This window comes from Stegostoma tigrinum, chromosome 5, assembly GCF_030684315.1.
Source record: "Stegostoma tigrinum isolate sSteTig4 chromosome 5, sSteTig4.hap1, whole genome shotgun sequence".
NCBI lineage: Eukaryota > Metazoa > Chordata > Chondrichthyes > Orectolobiformes > Stegostomatidae > Stegostoma > Stegostoma tigrinum.
In genome coordinates, this window is record NC_081358.1 from 96,274,788 (window position 1) to 96,299,152 (window position 24,365).

At 42.7% G+C, this 24,365-nt stretch overlaps 1 protein-coding gene across 2 annotated transcripts; it reads left to right on the forward strand.

Annotated features, from left to right (window-relative positions):
• Positions 1-3,776: 3,776 nt before the first annotated feature.
• LOC125451930 (cathelicidin antimicrobial peptide-like) lies at positions 3,777-23,434 on the forward strand. 2 transcript variants are annotated; one of them, XM_048529686.2, is made up of 4 exons: positions 3,777-4,050; positions 15,884-15,991; positions 17,553-17,633; positions 22,278-23,434. In XM_048529686.2, the coding sequence occupies exons 1-4, from the start codon at positions 3,871-3,873 to the stop codon at positions 22,281-22,283; spliced, it is 375 nt and encodes a 124-aa protein (XP_048385643.1). In that variant the 5' UTR covers positions 3,777-3,870; the 3' UTR covers positions 22,284-23,434. The 2 variants fall into 2 exon arrangements, with proteins under 2 accessions (XP_048385643.1, XP_048385642.1); XM_048529685.2 differs by having other exon boundaries at positions 3,782-4,050; positions 22,275-23,434.
• Positions 23,435-24,365: the final 931 nt, after the last annotated feature.

Genomic DNA, 24,365 nt, shown 5'->3' on the forward strand with positions numbered 1-24,365 from the left:
GGGCAATTGTTTGCATGTTCTCACTGGCCATATAGATACAATGGCTACAATAGCAGCCCAGATGCCAAGAATCCTGCAGCAAATAACTCACCTCCTAACTCTACAAAGTTTGCTCACCAACTACAAGTCAGGAGTGTGATGAACGCAGTTCCAGTAACAATTACTTTTAACATCATCCAAGACAAAGCAGCTTACTTGATTTAGAACCATCGAATCCCTACACTGCAGATAGAGGCCATTCAGCCCATTCAGTCTGCCCTGAATTTCCGAAGGGCGGTAGGTACATGGGAGCACTGTCACCTGCATGTTTCCACCCTGATTTAGAAATATATCACTTTTCTTTTGGTATTACTGGCTCAAAACCTTTGAATACACCACCACCCCCACAATCAATGGCATTGCCAGTGAGCCTATTTCACATTAATTGCAGCGATTCGAGAAGAGAGCTCACCGCCACCTTTTCGTGGGCAACTATGGATGGTCAATAAATTCTGGGCTATGTAGTGACACCACATCCCATTAATGAATATAAATAATATCTCCTCAACCTCTTTGCCGGGGAGGGCCAAAGGGGCTATTCTGCTCTGTATGGCTTTATGACTCTCATCAGATCAGCCCACCATCCCAGGATCACTCTGGTGTACTTCCTCACTGGTAAGGACATTCTTCCCCCTCAGAACTGCACACAACCCGAGCAGAGTGGTCTCATTAATTGCCTTTATAATTCAAGCAAAACCTCGTGTCTGTAGTCAAATCCTCTTACAATAAATGTCAGTGCACCTCTTGCCTAATATTGTTTATTCTCCTGTGGGGCACTTTAGCAAAAGTTTTCTGAAAATTCGAATAAACCACAACCACTGGCTTCCCCAATAAATCTTGCTAGTAACATCCTTGAACAAACAAATAACATGTGTATAATATAAATATCCCTTCATTAATCTATGTTGAAACTGTCCAATCAGGCAATCATTGTTTTAATATCCAGTACTGGTATTTCTCCTATAACTTGATAGTTGTGTTCTTGTGTAACCTAGCACTATAGAAAATCACATTATAGGGAAATCGCTGTAGAAAATCATTATGCCTGTCCAGCAGAAAGTTTGCGTTACCCTGACAACGTCCGCTGTTCATCAATTGCATTACAGCTACTTTGCATTAATGAAACAAACGTTATAGCAGAACTAGCTGTAATTGTATCTTCTATGACAGATTGTAGAATTTCTATAGGCCAGATAACATCAATTGAAAGAAAAAAGATATAAAATGTGTCCAAGGTTAGTGGCAAACCAATGGCCTGGAAAAACTACCAAAAGATGATCAAATAAAAACAAAGAGGGAGAGATAAAATATCAGGCTAACCTAGCAAGTAACATAACAACAGGAAATAAAAGTTTTATTAAATATAGGGAAAGGAATAGAGAAGCTAAAGTGAACAAGAGTCTCTTAGAAAATAAGGCTGGGCAAATAATAATCGAGAAACTAGGGAATGGCATCAATATTCACAGTGGAGGACTCTATATTCAAAAAATATAAAATAACCAAGAAGCTAAAAGGAGGAGGATAAATAAATATGGCTCGAGAAAAATCTGAGGGAAAATAATGGGCCTAAAGGTTGATACAGTCCTGGGCCTGACGGTTTCCATTCTAGTACGTTGAAGGAAAATGCTACAGAGACACTGAATACACAAAAGCCGTAACCTGCCAATAATCCTCAGATTCTGGTAAAGTCCCAGAGAACTGGTAAATTGCTAATATAACACCTGTATTCAAAAATAAAGAGAAAGAGACAAGAAACTGATAACTCTGAGGCAGTTATCTTAATGTCTGTCATTGGAAAAATAACAGTATTATAAGGTATACAATTGCAGAGCACTTAGAAATGCACAATATAATCAAGCAGAGTCAACATGGCTTTGAGAAAGTGAAATCATGAAAGACAAATTTATTAGAATTATTTGGGCAGGTAACAAGGTTCCCAATTTACTCACTTTAGCATTTACCTAGGAATTGTTAGAGGTAAGAAAACCCACTCTGACTCCTGGATTACTATAAAACCAGTTCCCTAATTACCGAGATAGTAGGAACTGCAGATGCTGGAGATTCTCTACAATGTGACCACTCTACAATGATACCAACTGGCCTACACTCTGAACACCAAACTGCGCTGATGCCTGATCCACCTTACTTGAGTTATTCTCTATCTGTACACCCTCCCCTTGCTTACCCACCTGCCTTCCTACTCTGTTTCCCGCTTGCCATATACCTACTTCTTGGGAGATCTCAAAGTAATTGAGAAAGTATTTGGTATATGGCAGCAATTGCAAAAAAAGGAAAGGTTCTGGTTTCTGTGACAATCCACTCAAACACTGCTGCAAACTTTGCAGAGCCTGTCTATCATAATGGATCCTGCATCGAAGCCCACCTGTAAAAATCCTGGGAAGGTAAGTGGGCAATCTTTAGTCTGATCTAGGTCAGAAATAGGGATTCCCCCTTTCCAAGGTCAGAAGCTTCAGGCTACAGAAAGTAATGCCATACGGTCATAGAGTTTTACAGCATGGAAACAGATCCTTTGGTCCAACTTGTCCATGCCGACCAGATATCCTAAATTAATCTAGTCTCATTTGCCAGCATTTGGCTCATATCCATGTAAACCCTTCCTATTCATGTATCCATCTAGATGCCTTTTAAATGTTACAATTGTACCAGCCTCCACCACTTCCTCTGGCAACTCATTTCATACATGCAGATCCTCTGCATGAAAAAGTTGCCCCTTAGGTCCCTTTAAATCTTTCACCTCTCACTCTAAACCAAAGCCCTCTAGTTTTGGACTCCACCACTCTGGGGAAATGACCTTGTCTATCAACCTTACCTGGTCTCTATAAGGTCACCCCTCAGCCTCTGGCACTCCAGGGAAAATAGCCCCAGTCTGTTCAGCCTCTCCCTATAGCTCAAACCCTCCAACCCTGGCAAGATCCTTGTAAATCTTTTCCCAACCCTTCTCAGAGGTAAAAAGTATGTATTACTTTCTGATATCTCTCGTAGATGGACCAGCTGTAATTTTAAGAGTGCACTTTGCTGGGATTTCTCCAAGAGGGGAAACAGTTTGTCTGCATCTAAAAACATAATTCGATCGTTCTATCAATTTAATCTCTTCAATAAGGTCACCACTCAATCTTCCAAAATTCCATTTTAAGCTTTGTTCAACCTCTCCTCATTGTTTAATGCTTCACCCCCTGTGAATCTGTGTTGCAGCCTGCCCATGGTTAATGTAATTGCCTCTGACACAAGGTGCCCAGAACAGAACGTAGTTATACACTGCCGGGTGAGAATAAGACACAATAAGGACTTCCCTTTATTTTGGCTGGACAGGGCCAAACTGTAATCAGAGAGAAGAATGCTCCCATTAGGTAACATGCAGTTCAGCTGTGGACATGGCCCAGTCGCGAGAGAAAGCAGTGGGGACAATTTCATTGCTTTGGTCTGCCGTGGGTTAAAAATCTCAGTGAAGCAAGGTGTTCTCACCCACGGCACTGCCTGTCATTGCTTGGCCTACAATATTAGTTGTTAGATTCTCCACGCTCTTTTTATAAAACTGTTTTTAAACATGAAGTGAGCTCACAAAACCGAAAGCTGAGCGTTTGTTTGGGCAGCTGCATAAGTATTTGTTTTGGTTGACACCCACACACAACTGAAGCACTATCTACCCATATGAAAAAACAAAGCCAGGTCATCCTGATCATCAAAGACGTATTCAAGGCCTGCGATAATAATTAACCACTGCAACCAATAGCTAACTTATGGGTAGACAGGCTTCTGCTGGAGTGTCGCAGCAGTTTTGACTGGAATCTTGTGCAGGAAACGTCTCAAGGGATGAGATTCTGGTTGATTGCACTTATTTGTGTTGGAGCAGTTGCCATGGGGAACGGAGCCCCAGTTCTACGGACGCCAACATCCAAGGATGCTTTGTATGCTGCTATCCACAAGTACAATGCAGGGTCCATCCAGACGAACCTCTTTAAGCTCTTGGGACCCACCTGCATTGCAATCAAGGTAATAAAGGTGTAACAGAAGGGCTAGAATTAGGCTAGAGGTTTGGCAGTGAGCCTATGTGCAGCTTGCTTTTATGGCTGCTGAATTGGCCGCAGGAGCTGCGTGGGTCAGCTTGGCAGAAGGAACCTAACTAGGGGTGAGAGAGGCAAGAAAAACGTCATAATTGGCTCAGTTCACCTGACATTAACAGAGGAACAATAGGGTCAGTTACATTATGAGCCCATTATCATCAGTGACATGAGATCCATTTTCAAAAAGTGACTGGTGGGTGTCCAAAGCCAACACCTGTTAAGTAACTGGCTTTCTTTCGCATCAAAGTCCAATGATATAAATAGGCCCTTTAATCGCCATTTTAAGTTGGGTCTTGGTCAGAGACTGCGTCATGCAGAGCCCAACTATGTTCCTGCCCTCCAAATATTTCAAACTGTGTACTGCACCCAGATTTTCAATGTGCAGGCTTTTTTTTTATCTTGAAAGTATCAAAGATTAGACTAGACTTGAGAAGGAAGCTTTCTTTCTCTCTGTGGATGCTGCTTGACTCATTGTGATCTCTAGCATTTGTTGTTTTCAGTACAAATCCTGCACATGCTGTTATTGTCACTAACATCCTTTGTTGCTGGCTTGGTGGTCAGCTGATTTTAATTCCATCCTCCTAATGACAGCATTTTTTCAATCTCCTCTCACACACTCCAATACTCCTCCCCTAGATGGGTAAGTGTGGCTCAGTCAGAGCTGGCCGTTTATTGGACCTGAGTCCTGTCAATGTGAATTACTGACTGGATTTCATAGGGTGCTATATTCCCCTTGTTTCTAGTGATGTGTTTAACTGCTGCCACAAATGAAAGTGAAAACAAGTTGTGATAGTTCTATGTGGTCACATGACCACAGCAAGTCACTCTGCAGGCGATGTACAAAAGCGTTTCTCCAAACATTCCTCCTTTATTTAAATGAAAACAAAACGAGATTGCATGCATTAATATTTGCAGTTTCAAGTTATTGCAAAAGTACAGACAATAACAAAAGTAGTCATTCTTGAAAGAAGTGTTAGCTCTAGTCTGTCCCACATTCATCAGTCTCTTCACATGCATTGGATACATAAGCTAAAAATTATACAACTCTTCTAATAATGCCTGTATGGTGATGTTGGTTGTTCATTGGTATCTGCTTGTTTCCAAGGTCCTGTTCCTCCTATAAGTAGTGAGTTCTGTTGCCATGGTAATTGTTGTTGCATATCTATTTCTGTTGTTAGACGGTGGTAGACAATTAGGACTGAGTGTTTTTCTGTAATTTGTGCAGGTGGTGAGATCATACCTTCCTAACCAACTGCCTGAAATGGAGGATCAGTTTCTCTAGTTGTAGGTTAACGTCTGAATTTGTGATAATGAATCTGGTCATTCCCATTCACCGTGCCTGGACGATGTGCTGACTGCTTTGCACAGGACTCTAGTTGCCATATGGGAGCTGACTCTTACTGAGGGCATTGAACTTTTGCACTCTGATTGGCTCTCCAATGCTCAGCTCTGGCAAAGATTCAGCAGTTTCAACAAAGTGTGCTCCTGAGATGCTGCTCGGCCTGCTGTGTTCATCCAGCTTCACACTTTGTTATCAATGAAATTTAGCCTTGTTGTGTTCACCTTGATTTTGTCCATTATACAGTTCCTACTTCCACCTTCAGTAGCTTTCCACCACTGGAAACTACATTCAGTTTTCTTTCAAGCATTCTACAATCTCGCTGGCAGTTGATGTCATTTGAAGTGACAGGGTAATCAGTTCTTCCAAGATTGAAAAGACCCAATCCAAGTTTCATTCATGATCTGTCTGGGATGTAATGCATCATGTGTAACTTTTTAGTTTGTCTTCTTATGTATTTACTGCAAGCTCTGCACTGGCTAGTGTGTCCTTCATCTCATTGCTCATGTTGGGCACATTTTTATAGCACACCTTGTCTTGCCTAGACTGGACTCAGTTCTTTGACACAGCTTTAGCTGTTTTCCTTGGAGAGAAGGTGACTGAGAAAAGAGTTGATAGAGGTTTTCAAAATCATCGTTAGGGAGAATAGATAGGGTAAAACTGTTCCTGCTCAAAAAGGAACATATGTTTAAAGTGATGGGCAAAAGAAGTAAGGGCGATGTGAGAAAAGCACTTTTTCATCGGCGAGAGGTTAGGGCATGGAGTGTACAACCTAAAATGTGGTGGAGACGGGTTAAAGTTGAGGTATTTAAGAGGACATTTGATGATTGTGTGAGGTACTTAAGAGGACATTTGATTTGTGAGGTGATTTGCTTTGGTAAGAATAATAGGAAGGCAGAATACTGGGTCAATGGAAAGATTCTTGGTAGTGTGGATGTGCAGAGGGATCTTGGTGTCCATGTTCATAGATCCCTGAAAGTTGCCACCCAGGTTGATAGTGCTGTTAAGAAGGCTTATGGTGCGTTAGGTTTTATTGGAAGGGGGATTGAGTTCCGGAGCCATGATGTCATGCTGCAACTGTACAAAACGCTAGTGTGGCCTCATTTGGAATATTGCATGCAGTTCTGGTCACCTCATTACAGGAAGGATGTGGAAGCATTGGAAAAGGTGCAGAGGAGATTTACCAGGATGTTGCCTAGTCTGGAGCGAAGGTCTTATGAGGAAAAGCTGAGGGACTTGGATCTGTTCTCTTTGGGGAGAAGGAGGCTAAGAGGGGATTTAAGGGAGACATACAAGATGATCAGAGAATTAGATAGGGTGGACAGTGAGGGTCTTTTTCCTAGGATAATGACGTTGGCTTGTATGAGGGGGCATAGCTACAAATTGAGGGGTGATAGATGATGATAGAGGGTGATGTCAGAGGCAGGCCCTTTACTCAGAGAGTAGTAAGAGCCTAGAATGCCCTGCCTGCCAATGTAGTTGACTCAGCCACATTAGGGGCATTTAAACAGTCCTTGGATAAGCATATGGATGATGATGGGATAGTGTAGGGGGTTGGCCTTAGATTAGTTCACAGGTGAGCGCAACATCAAGGGCTGAAGGGCCTGTTCTGCACTGTATTGTCCCATGTTCTATGATTATTTGGACAGTAATGGTGTGCAGGGATATGTAGAAAAACTGGAAATTCGCACTTGGTAATAGAACACTCAGGATAGGTTGAATGGCCTCCTTCTATGCCATAACAATTCTGTGATTCTGTAAGAAAAAAAATCTGGTAGTTTCTGGTGTGACTTGAAGAGTGAAATCATCGTTCTAATATTTTGTATCAGACTATCAACAGGGAAGTCAAACACGTACCTGAACTCCATGTATCTACCTGCGCATCCATTGATACACTTCCTACTGTAGTGTGTAGTCAGCAAGATACCTGGTTCAGAGTTAAGTGCTGTTAAGAGACTGTTATCTCCATCTGAACAACCTTCTGTATTTGATTTATGTACTTTCTATCCGATGAATTCCACCCACCCTGTCTTATTTATAATTACACCCTGCAGGAAGCTGCTAATGTGACATCATTCTAAGCTTGTTTCAGGATCCTAAAACCATTACAAGACAGAATTTACAGAGGCTCCACTTAAAATTTGCCAATCTTTGGTCAGTGCCCAGAAGACTTAAGGATTACAAGAATTACATACATTCAAACGAAGGAGAATGGAATAAGCCCAGAAAATGCGGTCCTATTTCTAATTTTGATGTGGGTGAAACTTTTCAAGAAAGTTATATCAAGAGAGGAGGAATTTCCACGCAGAGAGTAATGAATCTGTGGAATTCTTTACTGTAAAAGGCTATAGAAGTTGGATCATTAAATGCATTCAAAGCCGAGATGGAGATATTTTTAATCAGTAAAGCAATCAAAGGTTATAGGGAAAAGTTAAGAAAGTGCAGTTGAAGATTATCAGATCAGCCATATTGAATGGTGGAGCAGAGTCGATAGACTGAACGTAGATACAAAAGGAGACTCTTCAGCCATATGGGAGTTTACCATCATCATAATTCAATAGGCCATGGAGCTCTCAACAATGAAGGCCATGATATGCCTTTATGTGGACCTCGAGCCTTTTAAACTTTATTCAAATGTAGACACCACAAGCCAAGCTGTACAAGCACTTGGAGGAGTTTGAGTGCAGTAGGATTACTGAAACTTTGCACCCCAGTCAACCCCCACCCCCAAAACATCCAAGAAACACAGCCTTACATATTACAGCATGTTCTGACGTAGAGTTCAAACTGACAGGGCAGCAGGTCCACACCCCTGTGCAGTGTGAGACCTGTGAAATATGTTCAAAAGTTGTGGACTGCGGATGAAATTTTAAAGGTCATGAGTGACTTTTTTCTCTGCTTCCCAGAAATTACGATGATTAATTTGTAATGATTAATGACACGGTCAGGAATGCTAAACTGTGGAGGTGGCCGAAACATGAGGTGCCCATACAGAATTTTGTGGTGGTAGACATACCCAATCTCAACAACAAAAACAAAGTTGCTGGAAAAGCTCAGCAGGTCTGACAGCATCTGTGAAGGAGAAAACAGAGTTAACATTTCGGGTCCAGTGACCCTTTCTTAGAACTGATGGTGGCTGGGAAAACGTCAGTTTATATGCAGAAAATAGGGAGGGGGGTGGTGTAGGGAGTAAATGATAGGATAGACCCCAAAGAGAGAGAAAGACAGTTGGACAGACAGAGGAGTTGCTAACGATCAGGCTGGGGGGCGTGAGTAGTTGTTAATGGGGATTGTTAGTTACTAACAACGGGGTGTGTAGAGTGGCAGACTATGTGGTAACAAGGCCTGGTGTGTGGGTTGGGGGGCTGGGAAATGGGGGAGTTTAGGCCTTAAAATTATTGAACTCAATATTGAGTCAGGAGGGCTGTAGTGTCTCCAAGTGGAAAATGAGGTGTTGTTCCTCCAGCTTGCGCTGGGCTTCACTGGAACACCGTAGTGAGCCGGAGACAGAGATATTGGCCTGGGAGCAAGGTGGTACATTGAAGTGGCAGGCAACAGGTAGTTCAGGGTCTTTTTTGCGAGCAGAACGTAGATGTTCTGTGAAGCCCTCGATAAGTCTACGCTACGTTTCCCCAATGTAGAGGAGACCACATTGTGAGCAGTGAATGCAGTAGACTACATTCTGGGAAGTGCAGGTGAAATGTCGCTTCACCTGGAAGGTATGTTTGGGCCCTTGGATACTGGGGAGGGAGGAGGTAAATGCGTGGGTGTTGCACCTTCGCTGGTTACAGGGATGGTGCCATAGGGCTGTGAAGAGGTGTTGGGGGTGAAGGAAGTATGGACCAAGGTGTCCCATTTCTGGGCCATTTCCAGCACCTCCAGCAAGATGCCACCAGACACATATTCCTCTCCCCTCCCTTGTCTGCCTTCCGCAGGGACCATTTCGTCTGGGACACCCTGGACCATACTTTGTTCACCCCCAACACTTCTTCACAGTCCTACGGATGACGGGGACTTGAGTCTGTAATCACAGCAAGCATGGAACTCAGGATCCATACCTGTGCTTTCACTTCTGTGCAGCCCCGCGATGTTGAGGGGCCACCGTCTGTGATACAATGGAAATGGAGACTGCAACCATCAGACTCTGCAGCATGACTAGGTTTGCTGGTGAAATTGGCCATCGATTCCTTGTTTGCATTATTTGGTCTTCAAGCTCCATGGGATCTCCTCACAATGCAGTTGGAGTTCTTCCATTTGCCTTCGACAGTGGCACAAGTGAAAACCTGGCAGTCATTATCATCTCTCTCCTGTGGGCGAACCTATCAAAATTTGAGTCCGCGTTTCAGAAGTTATCCGTGCTGTTACCCGTTTGTAGAATGGCACACAGGCTACCCTATCACTCTCAACCAGGTACCGCGATCTCTTGCCCATTGTGTGCTGATTTATACTGGCACCTAAGGCACAGTATCAGTGTCTGTGTTGCCAGCTGTGATTATCACATCGAGTAGCTGTGCTTTCTCATCACCGCGGCTGCAGATGCTGGTAGCCCTGGAAGCATAAATCGGAAAAGAAAGATTGAGGTAGTGGCTGGACTGAGGAGGGTGTTAAAGTGAGAGATTGATAGTTACAGTATCAGCAACCTACACATCATGTCAGAGGGTTGGGTTGGGTTGAGGTGGACCTTAGGGAAAGGGAATAGGAAATCCCTGGAAATTACAGACCAGTCAGTCTTATGTCTGTGGTCAGCAAGATTTTGGAAAGAATTCTGAGGGATAGGATTTATGACTATTTGGAAAAGCATAGCGTGATTAAAGGAAGTCAGCATGGCTTTGTGAAGGGCAGGTAATGCCTCAAAAATCTTATTGAGTTCTTTGAGGAAGTCACAAGCGAGGTTGATGAGGGTTGAGCAGTGGATGTGGTGTACATGGACTTCAGCAAGGCATTTGATAAGGTTCCCCACAGCAGGCTCATTCATGAAGTCAGGAGGTATGGGATACAGGGAGATTTGGCTGTCTGGATTCAGAATTGGTTGGCTGACAGGAGGCAGAGAGTGGTTGTAGATGGTAAATATTCTACCTGGAGGTCAGTGCTGAGTGGTGTCCCACAGGGCTCTGTTCTTGGGCCTCTGCTCTTTGTAGTTTTTATAAATGACTTGGATGAGGAGGTTGAGGGGTGGGTTAGTATGTTTGTTGATGACACAAAGGTTGGAGATGCCGTTGATAGTATCGAGGGCTATTGCAGGCTTCAGCGAGACAATGACAGAATGCAGAGCTGGGCTGAGAAATGGCAGATGGAGTTCAACCTGGATAAATGCGAAGTGATGCATTTTGGAAGGTTGAACTTAAATGCTGAATATAGGATTAAAGGAAGGTTTCTCGGCAGTGTGGAAGAACAGCAGGATCTTGGTGTTCAAGTGCATAGCTCCCTCAAAGTTGCCACCCAGATGGATAAGGTTGTTAAGAAAGCGTATGGTGTTTTGGCTTTCATTAACAGGGGGATCGAGTTTAAGAGCCGCGAGGTTATGCTGCAGCTCTACAAAACCCTGGTGAGACTACACTTGGAATATTGTGTCCAGTTCTGGTCACCCTAGGAAAGATGTGGAGGCTTTGGAGAGGGTGCAAAGGAGGTTTACCAGGATGTTGCCTGGACTGGAGGGCTTGTCTTACGAGGAGAGGTTGACTGAGCTCGGACTTTTCTCTCTGGAGAGAAGGAGGAAGAGAGGTGACCTGATCGAGGTGTACAAGCTAATGAGAGGCATTGATAGAGTCGATAGCCAGAGACTTTTCCCCAGGGCAGGATTGACTGCCACAAGGGGTCATAGTTTTAAGGTGTTAGGAGGGACGTGTAGAGGAGACGTCAGAGGGAGGTTCTTCACGCAGAGAGTTGTGAGCGCATGGAATACTTTGCTAGTGGTGGTCGTGGAAGCGGAGTCATTAGTGACATTTAAGCGACTGCTGGACATGCACATGGACAGCAGTGAATTGAGGGGTTATATAGGTTATTTTATTTTTGGATTAGGATTATTCCACGGCACAACATCGTGGGCTGAAGGTCCTGTACTGTGCTGTACTTTTCTATGTTCTCTGTTCTAACGCAGACATGTACCATCATCCTGGATGGTCTTGGTGATGCTGGATGCTATGGGTTTAGCTGCAGCTGATTCCATGATGTGGAGGGCTATCTCTTCCATCAGGGTTAGATATTAACAGTGTGTCTAGCCAGGAGAACCACCCAATGGTTTTTTTTAACTGTCCCCTTCTATTATGGCCAACTTTGTTCTGAAAGAAAAGCAATGTGTTGTGTTTGGGTGATGTACCCACCATAGCTAAATAACTGGGTGTCTATGGAAACAGCGAAAGGTGAAGAAAGACATGTATTTGTATCGCAACTTTTACAACTGGATGTCTCATAGTACTTTCTGAGTGCTGGAGGACTGTTATAGTGTAGTGAATGTGATTGTCAATTTGTGAGCAGTAAACTCCCACAAACAGAAATTTGGTAATGACTGGATAATCTGTTTTTGTTAAGGATGATTGAGGTCTAAATGTTTGTGAGGCTGGGTGGGACACCTGCCCTGCTTTTCTTTGACATAGTGCTTTAGGACCTAGTATACCCAGTTAGGAGAGCAGAAAGGACTCCAGTTGGGTGGCTTGTTCAAAGGATAGCACCATTCTTTAAGTATTTTCAGTTATTCATCAATCGAAATCGGTGTGTTGGTAAGTAAGAGATGTCATTAACTGATGAATTCACTGACTCAGATCACACACCCGGGACCATTAAACATTTTCCAATGCTGTTCCCAGAAGCTTGGTGCCCTCTTTTCCTTCAAAGCGTATTCCTCACCTACCCCATGGAAATGTGGTCCCATCTCCCCTGTCTGCATCTGTGAAAACTGAGCCCTTTTGATTTTCCATATCCTTTAATTACAGTTGCAGCAATGGTAGGTCAGATATGGGTCAGCTGCTGCTTTCCTATAAGAGTACCAGACTGCCCTCAAGAACTGGAGCTGAGCTGAAACAGTGCCAGTCTCCCATGTTTTGTTAAGTCCTTGGTTAGTGCCACTAGTCCGCTTCAGGTGCCAGTGGGCTGCATGCTGAACGCGTTGAAATGAGAAAGCAGCACAAAGTTTGTTTCCACTGGAACGAGTACAGGCAGGAACTGGTTCTGAGGAAGGGTCACTGGACCCGAAATGTTCACTCTGCTTTCTCTCCACAGATGCTGCCAGACCTATTGGGTTTTCCAGTAATTTCTGCTTTTGATTTCGATTTCCAGCACCTGCAGTTCTTTTGCTTATTTTTAAGGAACCAATTTTGATCTGATGCAACCCCAGGTGCAGAAACAAAGAACTTTAAATGACAAATTTATGCCAATGTTTATGCTCCATATGAACCTCCCCTGATTCTAATTGCCTCTTTCAATCCTGCCCTCATATTCCTCTATTCCCTTCTCTTCATGTATGCATCAAACCTTCCCTTAAAAAGATGAGTTCTGTCTGCATCAACCTAGCATCATTCGCTGCAAAGAAATTGTCCTTAAATGCTTTATTTTATCTGTAAGTGCCTATTTCATAGTTACATTTCCTTGTTTTGGGCTCATATCAGCAAAGGAATGAAAGGTTTTGCTGGTCCCTTCATGTCACACTTGGTCAAATACAGCCTCAATATCAAGGGCTGTAACTCTCACCTCACCTCTGGAATCCAGCTCTTTTGCCCATGTTTGAACCAAGGCTGTAATGAGGTCAGGAGCTGAGTGACAAAGCCAGGAAGTTGAAGCTTATTAGATCAACCATGATCCCATTGCATGGCAGAGCAGACTTAATAGGCTGAGTGGCCTATATAGAGCTATACGTTTAATCTTATAGAAGAATATAACAAGCATGGTAAAGACAATGATTTGATGGTCACAATCCCTGCAACAGTTTGCTTGATGTGGACATATCTCTGGATGGAATAAGTGAGAGATGGTTTTATTCTGGTTGGCATATCAAGGTAATCCACCTGAAGATTATCGTGGAACATACCCTGTAGAAGTGATTGCTATAACATTGGCATCTACCCAGCAATTTGGGGTGGCAAGGTGGCTCAGTGGTTAGCACTGCAGCCTCACAGCACCAGGGACCCTGGTTCAATTCCAGCCTCAGGTAACTGTCTGTGTGGAGTTTGCACATTCTCCCCGTGTCTGCGTGGGTTTCCTCCGGGTGCTCCGGTTTCCTCCCACAGTCCAAAGGGTTATAGGGGGATGGGTCTGGGTGGGATGCTCCAAGGGGCGGTATGGGCTTGTTGGGCCGAAGGGCCTGTTTCCACACTGTTGGGAATCTAATCAGAATGTGAAAAATTGCCCAGATATGTTCTGTACATAAGGATCAGGGCAAACATAATTCAGCCATTTGCTGGAAATAGACTACTCTCAATCCTCAGGAAAGTGATTGAAGGTGCCATCAACAGTGTTATCAGGCAGATCTTATAGAGTCATGGAGATGTACCACATGGAAACAGACCCTTCAGTCTAACTCATCCAAACTGAACAGCTATCCTAAACTGATCTCATCCCATTTACCAGCATGTGCCTCTTACCCCTGTAAATCCTTCCTATTCATGTACCCATCCAGATGCCTTTTAAATGTTGTAATTGTACTGGTCTCCACCACTTCTTCTGGCAGCTCAATCCATACACGCACCACTGCCTGTGTGAAAAAGTTGGCCCTTAGTTCCCTTTTAAACTTTTCCCCTCTCGCGTTAAACCTATGCCCTCTAGTTTTAGACTCACCTGCCCTGGGGAAAAGGCCTAGTCTATTTACCCTATCCATGCCCTCCTGATTTTATAAATTTCTATAAAATCCCCCTTAAGCCTCTGATTCTCCAGGGAAAATAACCCCAGCCTACTCAGCTTCTCTCTGTAGCTCAAACCCTCCAATGTCCTTGTTAATCTTTTCTGAACCCTTTCCTATAGCAGGCAGACTAGAAACTTCACTCAGCGGTAACCGGACCACTCAAGCTCAGTAGAGGTTCCACCACAGCCACTCTGTTCCTGGCCTCATTACAGCCTTGGTTCAACAATGGGCAAAAGAGCTGGATTCCAGAGAGGTGAGAGTGACATTAAAGCACATTCTCCCTGTGTCTGCGTGGGTTTCCTCCAGGTGCTCCGGTTTCCTCCCACAGTCCAAAGAATTATAGGGGGATGGGTCTGGCTGGGATGCTCCAAGGGGCATTTGACCAAGTGTGACATTAAGGGACCATCAAAACTGCAGTCATTGGGAATCAGTTGATAAACAATCTGCTGGTTGGACTCATACCTGGCATATTCTCCATAATGGCTATCAGATTATATCCATCTCTACAATGTGCACTATCGATTCATTTAGTTTGTTATGAATGCTAAATACATTCAGATACAGAACCTTTACATGTTTCCTTTTGCTGTCTGTTTGATATCACCAACTGTAAATAAAGGTAGACAGAAAATATTTTCTTGTGTGTTTGAAGAGGTGCAGACGCCTTATCTTGTTAAGCTTATCAATATTCTGTCTTCAGCCAGCACCAATGAAAAATAGTTTAATTAGGCCTTCATTCCTTTTGCTGTTTGTGGGAAGTTGCTGTGCCTAAATTGAATATCATACTTAACTAATTAACATGGCTGCACTTCAAAATAATTCATTTCTGGGTGTTATATGATGCTACGTAAATATGTTCTTTACTTCTAAATTGCAGGTACCAGAAAAGGAAGATCACTGTAGTTATATTAGACTGAAAGAAAATGGGAACCAAATTCAATAAACTCAGGCCCCTGGCATCTGGAGACACTCTGTATCTGGAGACTGAAAGTTCTCGAAGAGGCTGTCACTGAACTGTACTGGGTGGGGCTGTGTAATGTGACTTTCACTTTGTATCTAGCCAAGTTACACCTGCCCTGAGTATGTTTGATGTTGAAATGAGATGGGAATTTTAATCTGTGTCCACCTGCACAAGGAATGGGACATAGAGCCGGGGGTTTGTCTCTAAGTCCAACCAGTTCTGCCTACAAGCATGTAATTAAAAGGACTCCATGCTGCACATTATCTGGGAGTGTTGAATGGGAGAATATAGACTGAGATTTACTCTGTATTTAACCCCTGTTATTCCTGCCCTGAGTGTATTTGATAGGCCAGTGCAGGGGAGCTGTACTTCTTCCCTAAGTATGTAATGCATGCCCAAGGAGTGTTTGATGGGACAGCGCAGATTCAGCCTTTCTTTTCTCCATCTTGTGCTCTGTCTGATGTGGCAGTCCGTATTGTTAACATTGATATGTAAACGTTCAAAATGTATATCCTCAACTTGTAGGAAGATAAATTCGCAGACAAAAAAGAAGCAAATGCCTCAACAGACTTTATGTTCTCAAATGCACTGCTTTAAGAGTGTAAATGCTTAATTACTCCTTGTTTTTACAGCAAATGTCACAAGGTAAAGAATATGAGATTGGGTTTGCCCTCAAACAGACGGTGTGCACTAAGGGAATGGAGGATATAATGCAAGACTGTGAATACATGGATGAGGGAGTGAGTATAACTGTGTTTTCTTTCTCAGCATGTTGGGAATCTATTAAGAAGGGCCAATGACACAATGGAATTAACTGTGATTCATAGGTACCTATTTCTAACAAAGGATGTCAGATTGCAGGGAGAGCTGAGAGCTGAGCTGCCATTTAATCTGCTGCAGCCATGAATCTCATTTGCCTCACAAGTCCTCCTGAGTCCTGTTAGTTTCACGCTATAACTCCAATGGGAATGTGATGGCAGTATCAGCAGATTGTTCCAATGTTACATTTCTACAAGCCATTGGATCCTGGTCCTAATTCATAGATCTGTCTTGAACGCTTTTCTATCATTTTTGTCAATCCTTCCCAATGGAACTTACTCTGCACCTTTTTAAATCTTTAGATTTGAAGTGCGGAAGGAGACCATTCAGTCCATCAGATCTGTGTCTGCTTTTTCTAGAGCAATCCAAATCTAAATCCAAAATAAAAACCAAAAGAAATGCGGATGCTGTAAATCAGGAACAGAAACAAAGTTTCTGGAAAAGCTCAGCAGGTCTGGCAGCATCTGTGGAGGAAAAAGCAGAGTTAATGTTTCAGGTCCGGGGACCCTTCCTCAGAACTGGAAAACCAAATCTAAATCTGCTATCCAAACCTTTCTGCATAGATCTAGATATCTTTTCACATCAAATATTTATATTTTCCATTAAAGGTCTCTGTCTCAGCCATGCTGTGGTGGTAAGCAATCTAGGCTTCTGTATGAATGCTTTGTAACTTCCTCATTGTTCCTTTTGTGACGGTTTAAGTTAACAATTTCTGGTCAATGATTATGAAACAAAAGTAAATGTTAATCTATCAAAATTCCTGTACAAATCCTTTGTTAACCTCTTCTGCTTCAATGGGAGTAGTCTTTGTACCTCAGGTCTGTCCTCATAGGCTGTAGGTTCTCAGTGTTGGCATCACCCTGACAAATCTAAACTGCATGCTTTTATTACTTCAATGACTCAAGCTACACTCAGAATAACTGTGATCGAACAAACATTTTGCAAAAATTCAACTTTGTTTCTTCATTCCCACATCCACTCCCTATTCGTAAACCCCTACACATTCTTGTTTTTCTATATACTTATCTGCCTCTACTTACACTTTCAGGGAATTATGTTCCAGTCATTATGACCAGTCAAAAAATAATTTAAAGAGTAATGGGATGCTAGTCTTCAACTTGAGGTGGTTTATGGGGGAGCAGTAGATATATTATAGCTGTGCACAGTTCTGGTTAGACATCATCTAGAATATTGCATTCAATCCTGGACATCCTGAAAAAGAATGCATTGACTTCAGAGGAAAGGCAGTACTGATTCACCAGAATAGAATGGATAATTGCTGCGAGGGCAGTGAGTTTATTTAAGATGAGGCTGGATAATGTACCAAGGAAACGGTGGGGTGGCCTTCTTGAAAGGCATCAAGGTGTGCAGAAAGACTAACATCATTCAAATCTATGTCATGACATGTTTTGAACTGTAATTATCTTCTGCAATAGTAGAATACAAACATTTGTTTCACTAATTGATCCATTTTCCTAACAGACCGTATTGATTTGTAACGCAATTGTTACAGTTACCTTCAATGTCCCTGTACCAACAAAGACCACAGTCAGCTGTTCAACGGTAAGCAATCCATTTCTTTTCTTTTGGCAATTATTTCACATACAGGGACAGTGAACAGACAGAATGATGTAATTACTGCCAGATAAGGACAATCTCTGAGGAATAGATAGCCTGTCTGTGGCATTACCATTGCCAAAACCCTCCGGTATCTTGGACTATGATTGACCAGAAACTCGTTTAGACCAACCACATGAATCATGAGGCTGGGGCTTCTGTTATGAGTGGCTGAGCTCTTAAGTTCCCAAAGTCCTTACACCGAAAGAATGCAAGGCAAGAGTGTAAGGATGGCTTCAGTTGCAATGACACACAAGAGGTTTGATAGCATCAGTACACACCAGCCTGCCTGACTGGTACCTCTTTCCCCAGTTAAAAGATCAACTCCCTTCAACACCAGACACGGTGGCTGCAGTAGGAGCATCTACAGGAATGTAAGAGCTGGTGTAAGCCATTCAGCCCATCAAATTGCTCTGCCATTCAATTAGATCATGACTGATCACGTGCCTCAACACCACTTTCCTGTGCAGTATTCATATTCATTGATGTCATTATTCTCTTGAATCTTCTCAGTGATTGAGCTTCCATAGGTCTTTAAAGGCTCCCAAAGATTGACCATACTCACATTGAAGAAATTCCTCCCATCCCAGCCTTAAATGGTCTATCCTTTACTCTGAGGCTGTATCCTGTCGTCTAGACACCCTTTGTGAGAATTTTACAGATTTCAGTGAGAGCTCCAGTCATGACAATACAGCCCCACTTCTCTCAACACCTCCTCATAAGTAAATGAAACTATCTGAGGTATTAGTCCAATGAACTTCCATTGCAATCTCTCTCTCGCAAATATATTCTTCCTTAGATGAGGAGGCAACATTGTACACAATTCTCCAGGCATAGTCTTGCCAAGATTCCTCACATCTGCAACAAAATATCTACACTTAAAGACCCTTACGATGAAGATAACATAACATTTGCCTTTTCTGTTGACTTGGTTCTGCTGTCAGTATTTAGTGACCCATGGACAAGGATATCCTTCTCCCTTTGGACACCAATACTTCCCAAGTCATTACCATTTTCAAAAATATTCTCTTTCCATTTGTTCCACCAAAGTGGATACCTTCACATTTATTCACATTATTTTCTATCTATAGTTTTTGCTCAGCCTCAGCCTGTCTAAGAAACCTTCGGGTACCCTCCTGATAAATTATATTTCCACCTAGTTTCATGTGATCAGCAATTCTGGAAACATCACAATGTGGCCCCACATCCAAATTGTTTATTCAGATTGTGAACAGCTGTAGATCCTTGCTGTACCCCGTAGGAATAGGGTGTCATCTTGAGAATGTGTTTACTCCTACTCTCTGCTTCCTGTCTATTAACAAATTCTTAATCCATACTAGTATGTTAGTCCCACGTCCATCTGCTGTAATTTTATTTACTAGCCTCCTGCCTAGGACCTTATCAAAGACCTTCTGAATATCCTAATGCACCACAATCATTAATTCTTCTCAATCTACATCCTCAAAAACTTAACAGGTTTGCCAAACATGATTTCCCTTTCATAAATTCCTGTTGACTCCAACTAATTTTCCCAGTAGTTTCCAAGTGTCTAGTTATCAAATCCTGTAAAATAGATTTTCAGATTTCCCTACTACTGACGCCGAACTAAGAGGTCTCCCTCACCCTCCCTTTTTATTTGATTTGATTTGATTTGAGTTACTTATTGTCACATGTTCCTAAGTACAGTGAAAACCTTTGTTTACGAGCATTTCAGATAGATTGTAGTAAGCAAGGACATACAGATCGCAGGGTGCAAAAAAACTAGACAGAATACAGGTTACATCGCACAGACTGTGCACGAGGCAAGAGCAACTTTAGCAAGGTCAGCATTATTTGAAGTTAGAGAGTCCATTCATCTGGGAAGAAACTATTCCTGAACCTGCTGGTGCATATGTTCAGGCTTCTGTACCTTCTGCCTAACAGAAGAGGTTGTAGGAGATCATTACCGAGGTGCAATGGGTCTTTGATGATATTGGCAGCCTTTCCGTGGCAGCGAGCTGCGTAAATAGAGTCCATGGATCACAGGTTGACTTCCCTAATGTTCTGGGCTGTGCACCCAATTTTCTGTAGTTTCTTACAGCTCTGGCAGAGACGTACCAGGCTGTTATGCACCCGGACAGCGCATCTGTAGAAGTTGGCGAGGAAGCTTATGGACACGCCAGATTTCCTGAGCTGCCTGAGTAAAAGGAGGCATTGCTGTGCCTTCTTGACTGTTGTATCTATGTGGGAAGTCCAGGGCAGGTTTTTGCTTACTGTCACTCTGAGGAACTTGACACTCTCCACACTCTGAATCTCAGCTCCGTTGATGTAAATGAAGGCTTCTTCTCCTCCTTTCTTTCTGAAGTCAGTGATCAGAGTTTTTTAGTTTTGCTGATGTTGAGATACAGGTTGTTCTCATTGCACCTCGTCACCAAGCCCTCCCTCTCCTTTCTGTGATCTGACTCATTGTGACTAGGTATCCAGCCTACCATGGTAGTATTGTCAGCAAGCTTGTTAATGGCAGTTGTTCAGAATTTGGCAACACAGTCTTGATGTTACAATTGTTATTTCTGAGAGTCTGTGGAGTTTGAAAAGATAAGGGTCATGCAACAAATCATTGAGGATACTTTTTGCTAACGTTGCTAAATCTGTAACCTGGACAATGCAGAATACAAAGAACACTGTAATGTATACCACAGGCAAGGCCAGCATTAATTCATCATCCCTTACTGACCTTGGGAAGATGTTGAAGGGTCTTGTTGTTGAATACTGAAGACCATGTGGTGAAGGTGCCCCCAAAGTGCTGTTAGGTGGAGAGTTCCAAGATAATGACACAGTGTCAACAAAGAACCAGCTATTTCTTTCCAAATCTGGATAACTTGTGACTTGGAGTGGAATTGTGAAAAGATACTTTTCCCATGCAACTGCGCTCTTTATCACGAATTAGTGAAACCACCCCGAGACAAATGAAGAGGCTCTATAAATGCGGGATCCGTTTAATGACAATGCAGACTGTACTTGTGTGTGTGTGTGTGTGTGTGTGTGTGTGTGTGTGTGTGTGTGTGTGTGTGTGTGTGTGTGTGTGTGTGTGTGTGTGTGTGTGTATATAATTGAATGGGCATTCTCATATTTTCTGCAAATATTTCAATGTGTAAATAAATTAGAAACTCATTCAGAGGGCAAAAAAACAGAGGATAGTTTACACGATTCACAAGACACTGTTGGACAGATGCAAAGAGCAATCAAATAAATCAAATGGACTATTGGCCTTTATCACGAGGGGCCGGAACACAAAGGGGAGGTGATTATGCTATTGGTATAAAAATCAAAAGAACTGCAGACACTGTAAATCAGAAACAAAAACAGAAATTGCTGGAAAAACTCAGCAGGCCTGGCAGCATCTGTGAAGAGAAATCAGGGTTGACCAGTTCTGAGGAGGGGTGACCGGACCCAAAACGTTAACTCTGATCTCGCTTCACAGATGCTGCCAGACTTGCTGAGCTTTTGCAGCAATTTCTGTTTTTGACGCTGACGGTTTTGTTGTTTGAGGTTGTAACTGGAGTACTGTAAGGTGGAGAGTTTTAGTCCCTGTATTTAAAAAGAATATAATGGCTTTTCAGGCAGTTCAAGAGAGATTCATGATTTACTCTTGGGATAAAGGGATTGAACGGCTAAACAGGCTATGACTTTATTCATTAGAGTTTAGAATTAGGAGTAGTGATCTTATTGAAACATGTAAGATTTTGAGGGAGCTTGACAGGGTTGATGTTGAGAAGATGTCTTCAAATGTGGTGCAATCTCAAACTAAGGGACATAGGTACAGAATAAGGGATATTCATTTCAAACTGAGATGTGAAAGATTTCCTTCTCCCAGAGGACAATGAATGTCTGAAATTCTCTACCTCAGAAAGTTGAAGAGGCTAGACCAATGAATATATTTGAAAAGTACTTGGAGTTTTGAATTCTTGGGGAGTTGAGGGCTGCAGTCTTATGATCTTAATGAGCCATTATCTTAAAGAATGGCCTAATCCTGCTCTTATTTCTATCTTCTTATATTATTATGCTTCAATTGTATAGAACCTTGGTTTGACTCCCTCCAGATTACAGCACTCACTGTTTGACAGTGACTCTTCAGGGAAAGCTATGTTGGTCTTTTCAGGATGGGGATGATTACAGAAATGTTATCTGGGCTTAAATAGTCAAATAATGAGGATGAATTGCACATACCTGGCTTAAATTCCCTTGAGTCGACAGATCTGGGAATAACCTAGTTGGGTTTGAAGGATTCAATTGGGTAGGGCATATAACTTGAAGTCACTTCCTGTGGTGAGAACAGTCAGGTAAAAAAGGCATAATATTAAAATTGGAGCTAGTTATTTAAGGGTGAAATCGGGAAGCAAGGGGTGTTGGCTAATTTAAAACTCTCTCGCCCAAAAGGCTATGAGTACTTGGTTAAGAGCATCATGAGGTTTGGAGTTGAGTTAGAGATCAGTAATGAGCAGCAGAGCAGGCTTGAGTAGCAGAATAAATCCTCCCTTTGGGGGTTAGAGGAGTTTGGGATTTGAACCTGGCATGTTTAACCCCTGTGTTTTGCTTTTGTCTTTTCAGCAGGATTGAGTGAGGAACTTTGAAGAAGACATTGGCCAACAACAGATTAGGCAAAATGAACTGCCAAGAAAACCAGCTTTTGTCAAAAGTTTCTTAAAACCATGAACATGGGACATTATAAACTTTATTGCAGAGAAGCACATAGGAAAATTAGTTTTAGACTATCCTGAAAGTTTTGTTTAAAATGAACAATTTAAAAACAATATTTACAAAATGAACTGTGTAAGACTTTTCCTGTTTTCTCAAGGTCCTTTGTCAATTATCTAGGCCAAGAGTAAGGAAAGATGTATAGTTCAACCAATTATCGCCACTATTGTAAGTGTTCTCATAAGCAATCATTCAACTGGATTTTAAATTGTGAGTCTCATGGTCTAATCTTACTACAATAAATTATAATCAACATGAAGCATCTATCTGTTTTATGTGGAACAGAAGTAGCACCACACACTTACTTTCAAGAGCTAAATTAACAGGTAAGCAAATTGACAGCATACTAAAGTGACTTGTCCCACAGTCTTTACTGATATTAAATTGTTAATCTGTTATCTCTTCCAACCATCTCCCTGCATTGCTAACTGTATAATGGCTGATGTCAATCCAGCCCTCATTCTGTCACTAATCAACCTCATTCTTACCACTTGTTGCTGCTGCTTCTATTAATGATGTTAATTCTGCTCAGTAACTCCTGCCAGACAGTGGCATGAATCTCTGTTGCTTACCCAGTTCCCTCACAGTGGCACTGTGTAAGCCCTCCCCGAACCATACATTATTGATGGTGCTTTTACTGGTGTTAATCTAGTCCCTCATGCTTCATTAACTCCATGTCCTCATACCCAAAATTTCTTGTGCTACATTGAGATATTGGTATTATCGGGTGGGGAGTGATGCTTCAGAAGAGACTAGGCTGTGCCAAAACTTTGCTATATTTTTGTGAAGTCTTCTGCAGTCAAATAGCACTTGTCTGGTCTTCATATTCACTCATGGGATCTGGATGTTGCTAGCTGGGCAAGCATTTATGAGCCATCCCTAGTTAATTTTTAGTTGGCAGTGAGCTGTTTTCGTGGACTGGTCCAATTTATTTGACATGTCAATGTCATTAGGGGGAGAGTTTCAGGATTTTTGCCTCAGCATAACATTGGCATGGGGTCAGGTAGTGCAAGGGTGAGAGGTTTTCAGATCCTGAGACAGGTGTGGGGATGGGGGTGGTGGGGGTGATAGAGTGTGTGTTTTCAGGTCAGTGAATGGGGGACAGTGTCGGGTCTTCCGCTGGGAATCTGGAGAGCCAAGCTGACGCGTTGGGAATGGCTAGGTTAAAATTGTGATCAGAGATAACAATTTTTCTGATGAAGGGTCTAGGCCTGAAACATCAGCTTTTGCAGTCCTAAGAATGTGCCTGGCCTGCTGTGTTCATCCAGCTCCACACTTTGTTATCTTAGTTGGGAATGGCTGTGTTTTGAGAGGTGGCGCTAAGGCTGGCAAATTGGGGGCCAGGCTAGTTATCATTGGGTGTCATGTCCAGGAGGGGTTGGGGTCAGGCCTACAGCCAGGGGGTGTCATGTCCAGGAGGAGTCAGGGGTGGTCAGGCTTGCAGCCAGAGGGTGTCAGGTTCTGATGGAGAGGGATCGGGAGGTTTATGTCAGGGAATCTGGTCATCTGGAGGTTACATTGTATTGGCAATTAGGAATCTGACGAATGTGTGGGATTGGGACAGTGAATAGTAAATCTTCCATCCATGTTGTTACCTGGGAGTTAGAGTCGATTTTTAGTCATCAATCTTCTCCTAATAGCTTAACTGTGTTAGAACCGTCTGAATTCATTGACTTTCTTGGACTTGTCCGCTGGCTCCACATACAGTGGAAGTGCTCATTGCACTCCCTTATTTGTGGGCAATTCTGGCCATTCCACGGGCAGCCGCCATCTACAATTCAGGAATAACTACCTGACTATTGGAATATCTGGAAATGCATTACCATGTGACAGCTGGCCCTTGTGATACTATGTAGTGACCAGCAGATGGCAGATTGTGACTAGTACATTAGTGAGACTCGTCATTGGTTCCCACAGAGGGCAATACGCCTGATTCAGAGGCAC

Coding starts and splice junctions, on each gene's coding strand:
- LOC125451930 (XM_048529685.2), top strand. CDS start 3,871: ATGAGATTCTGGTTGATTGCACTTATTTGTGTTGGAGCAGTTGCCATG. Junction 4,051..15,883: donor CCACCTGCATTGCAATCAAG/GTAATAAAGGTG, acceptor TTGTTTTTACAG/CAAATGTCACAAGGTAAAGA. Junction 15,992..17,552: donor GTGAATACATGGATGAGGGA/GTGAGTATAACT, acceptor TTTTCCTAACAG/ACCGTATTGATTTGTAACGC.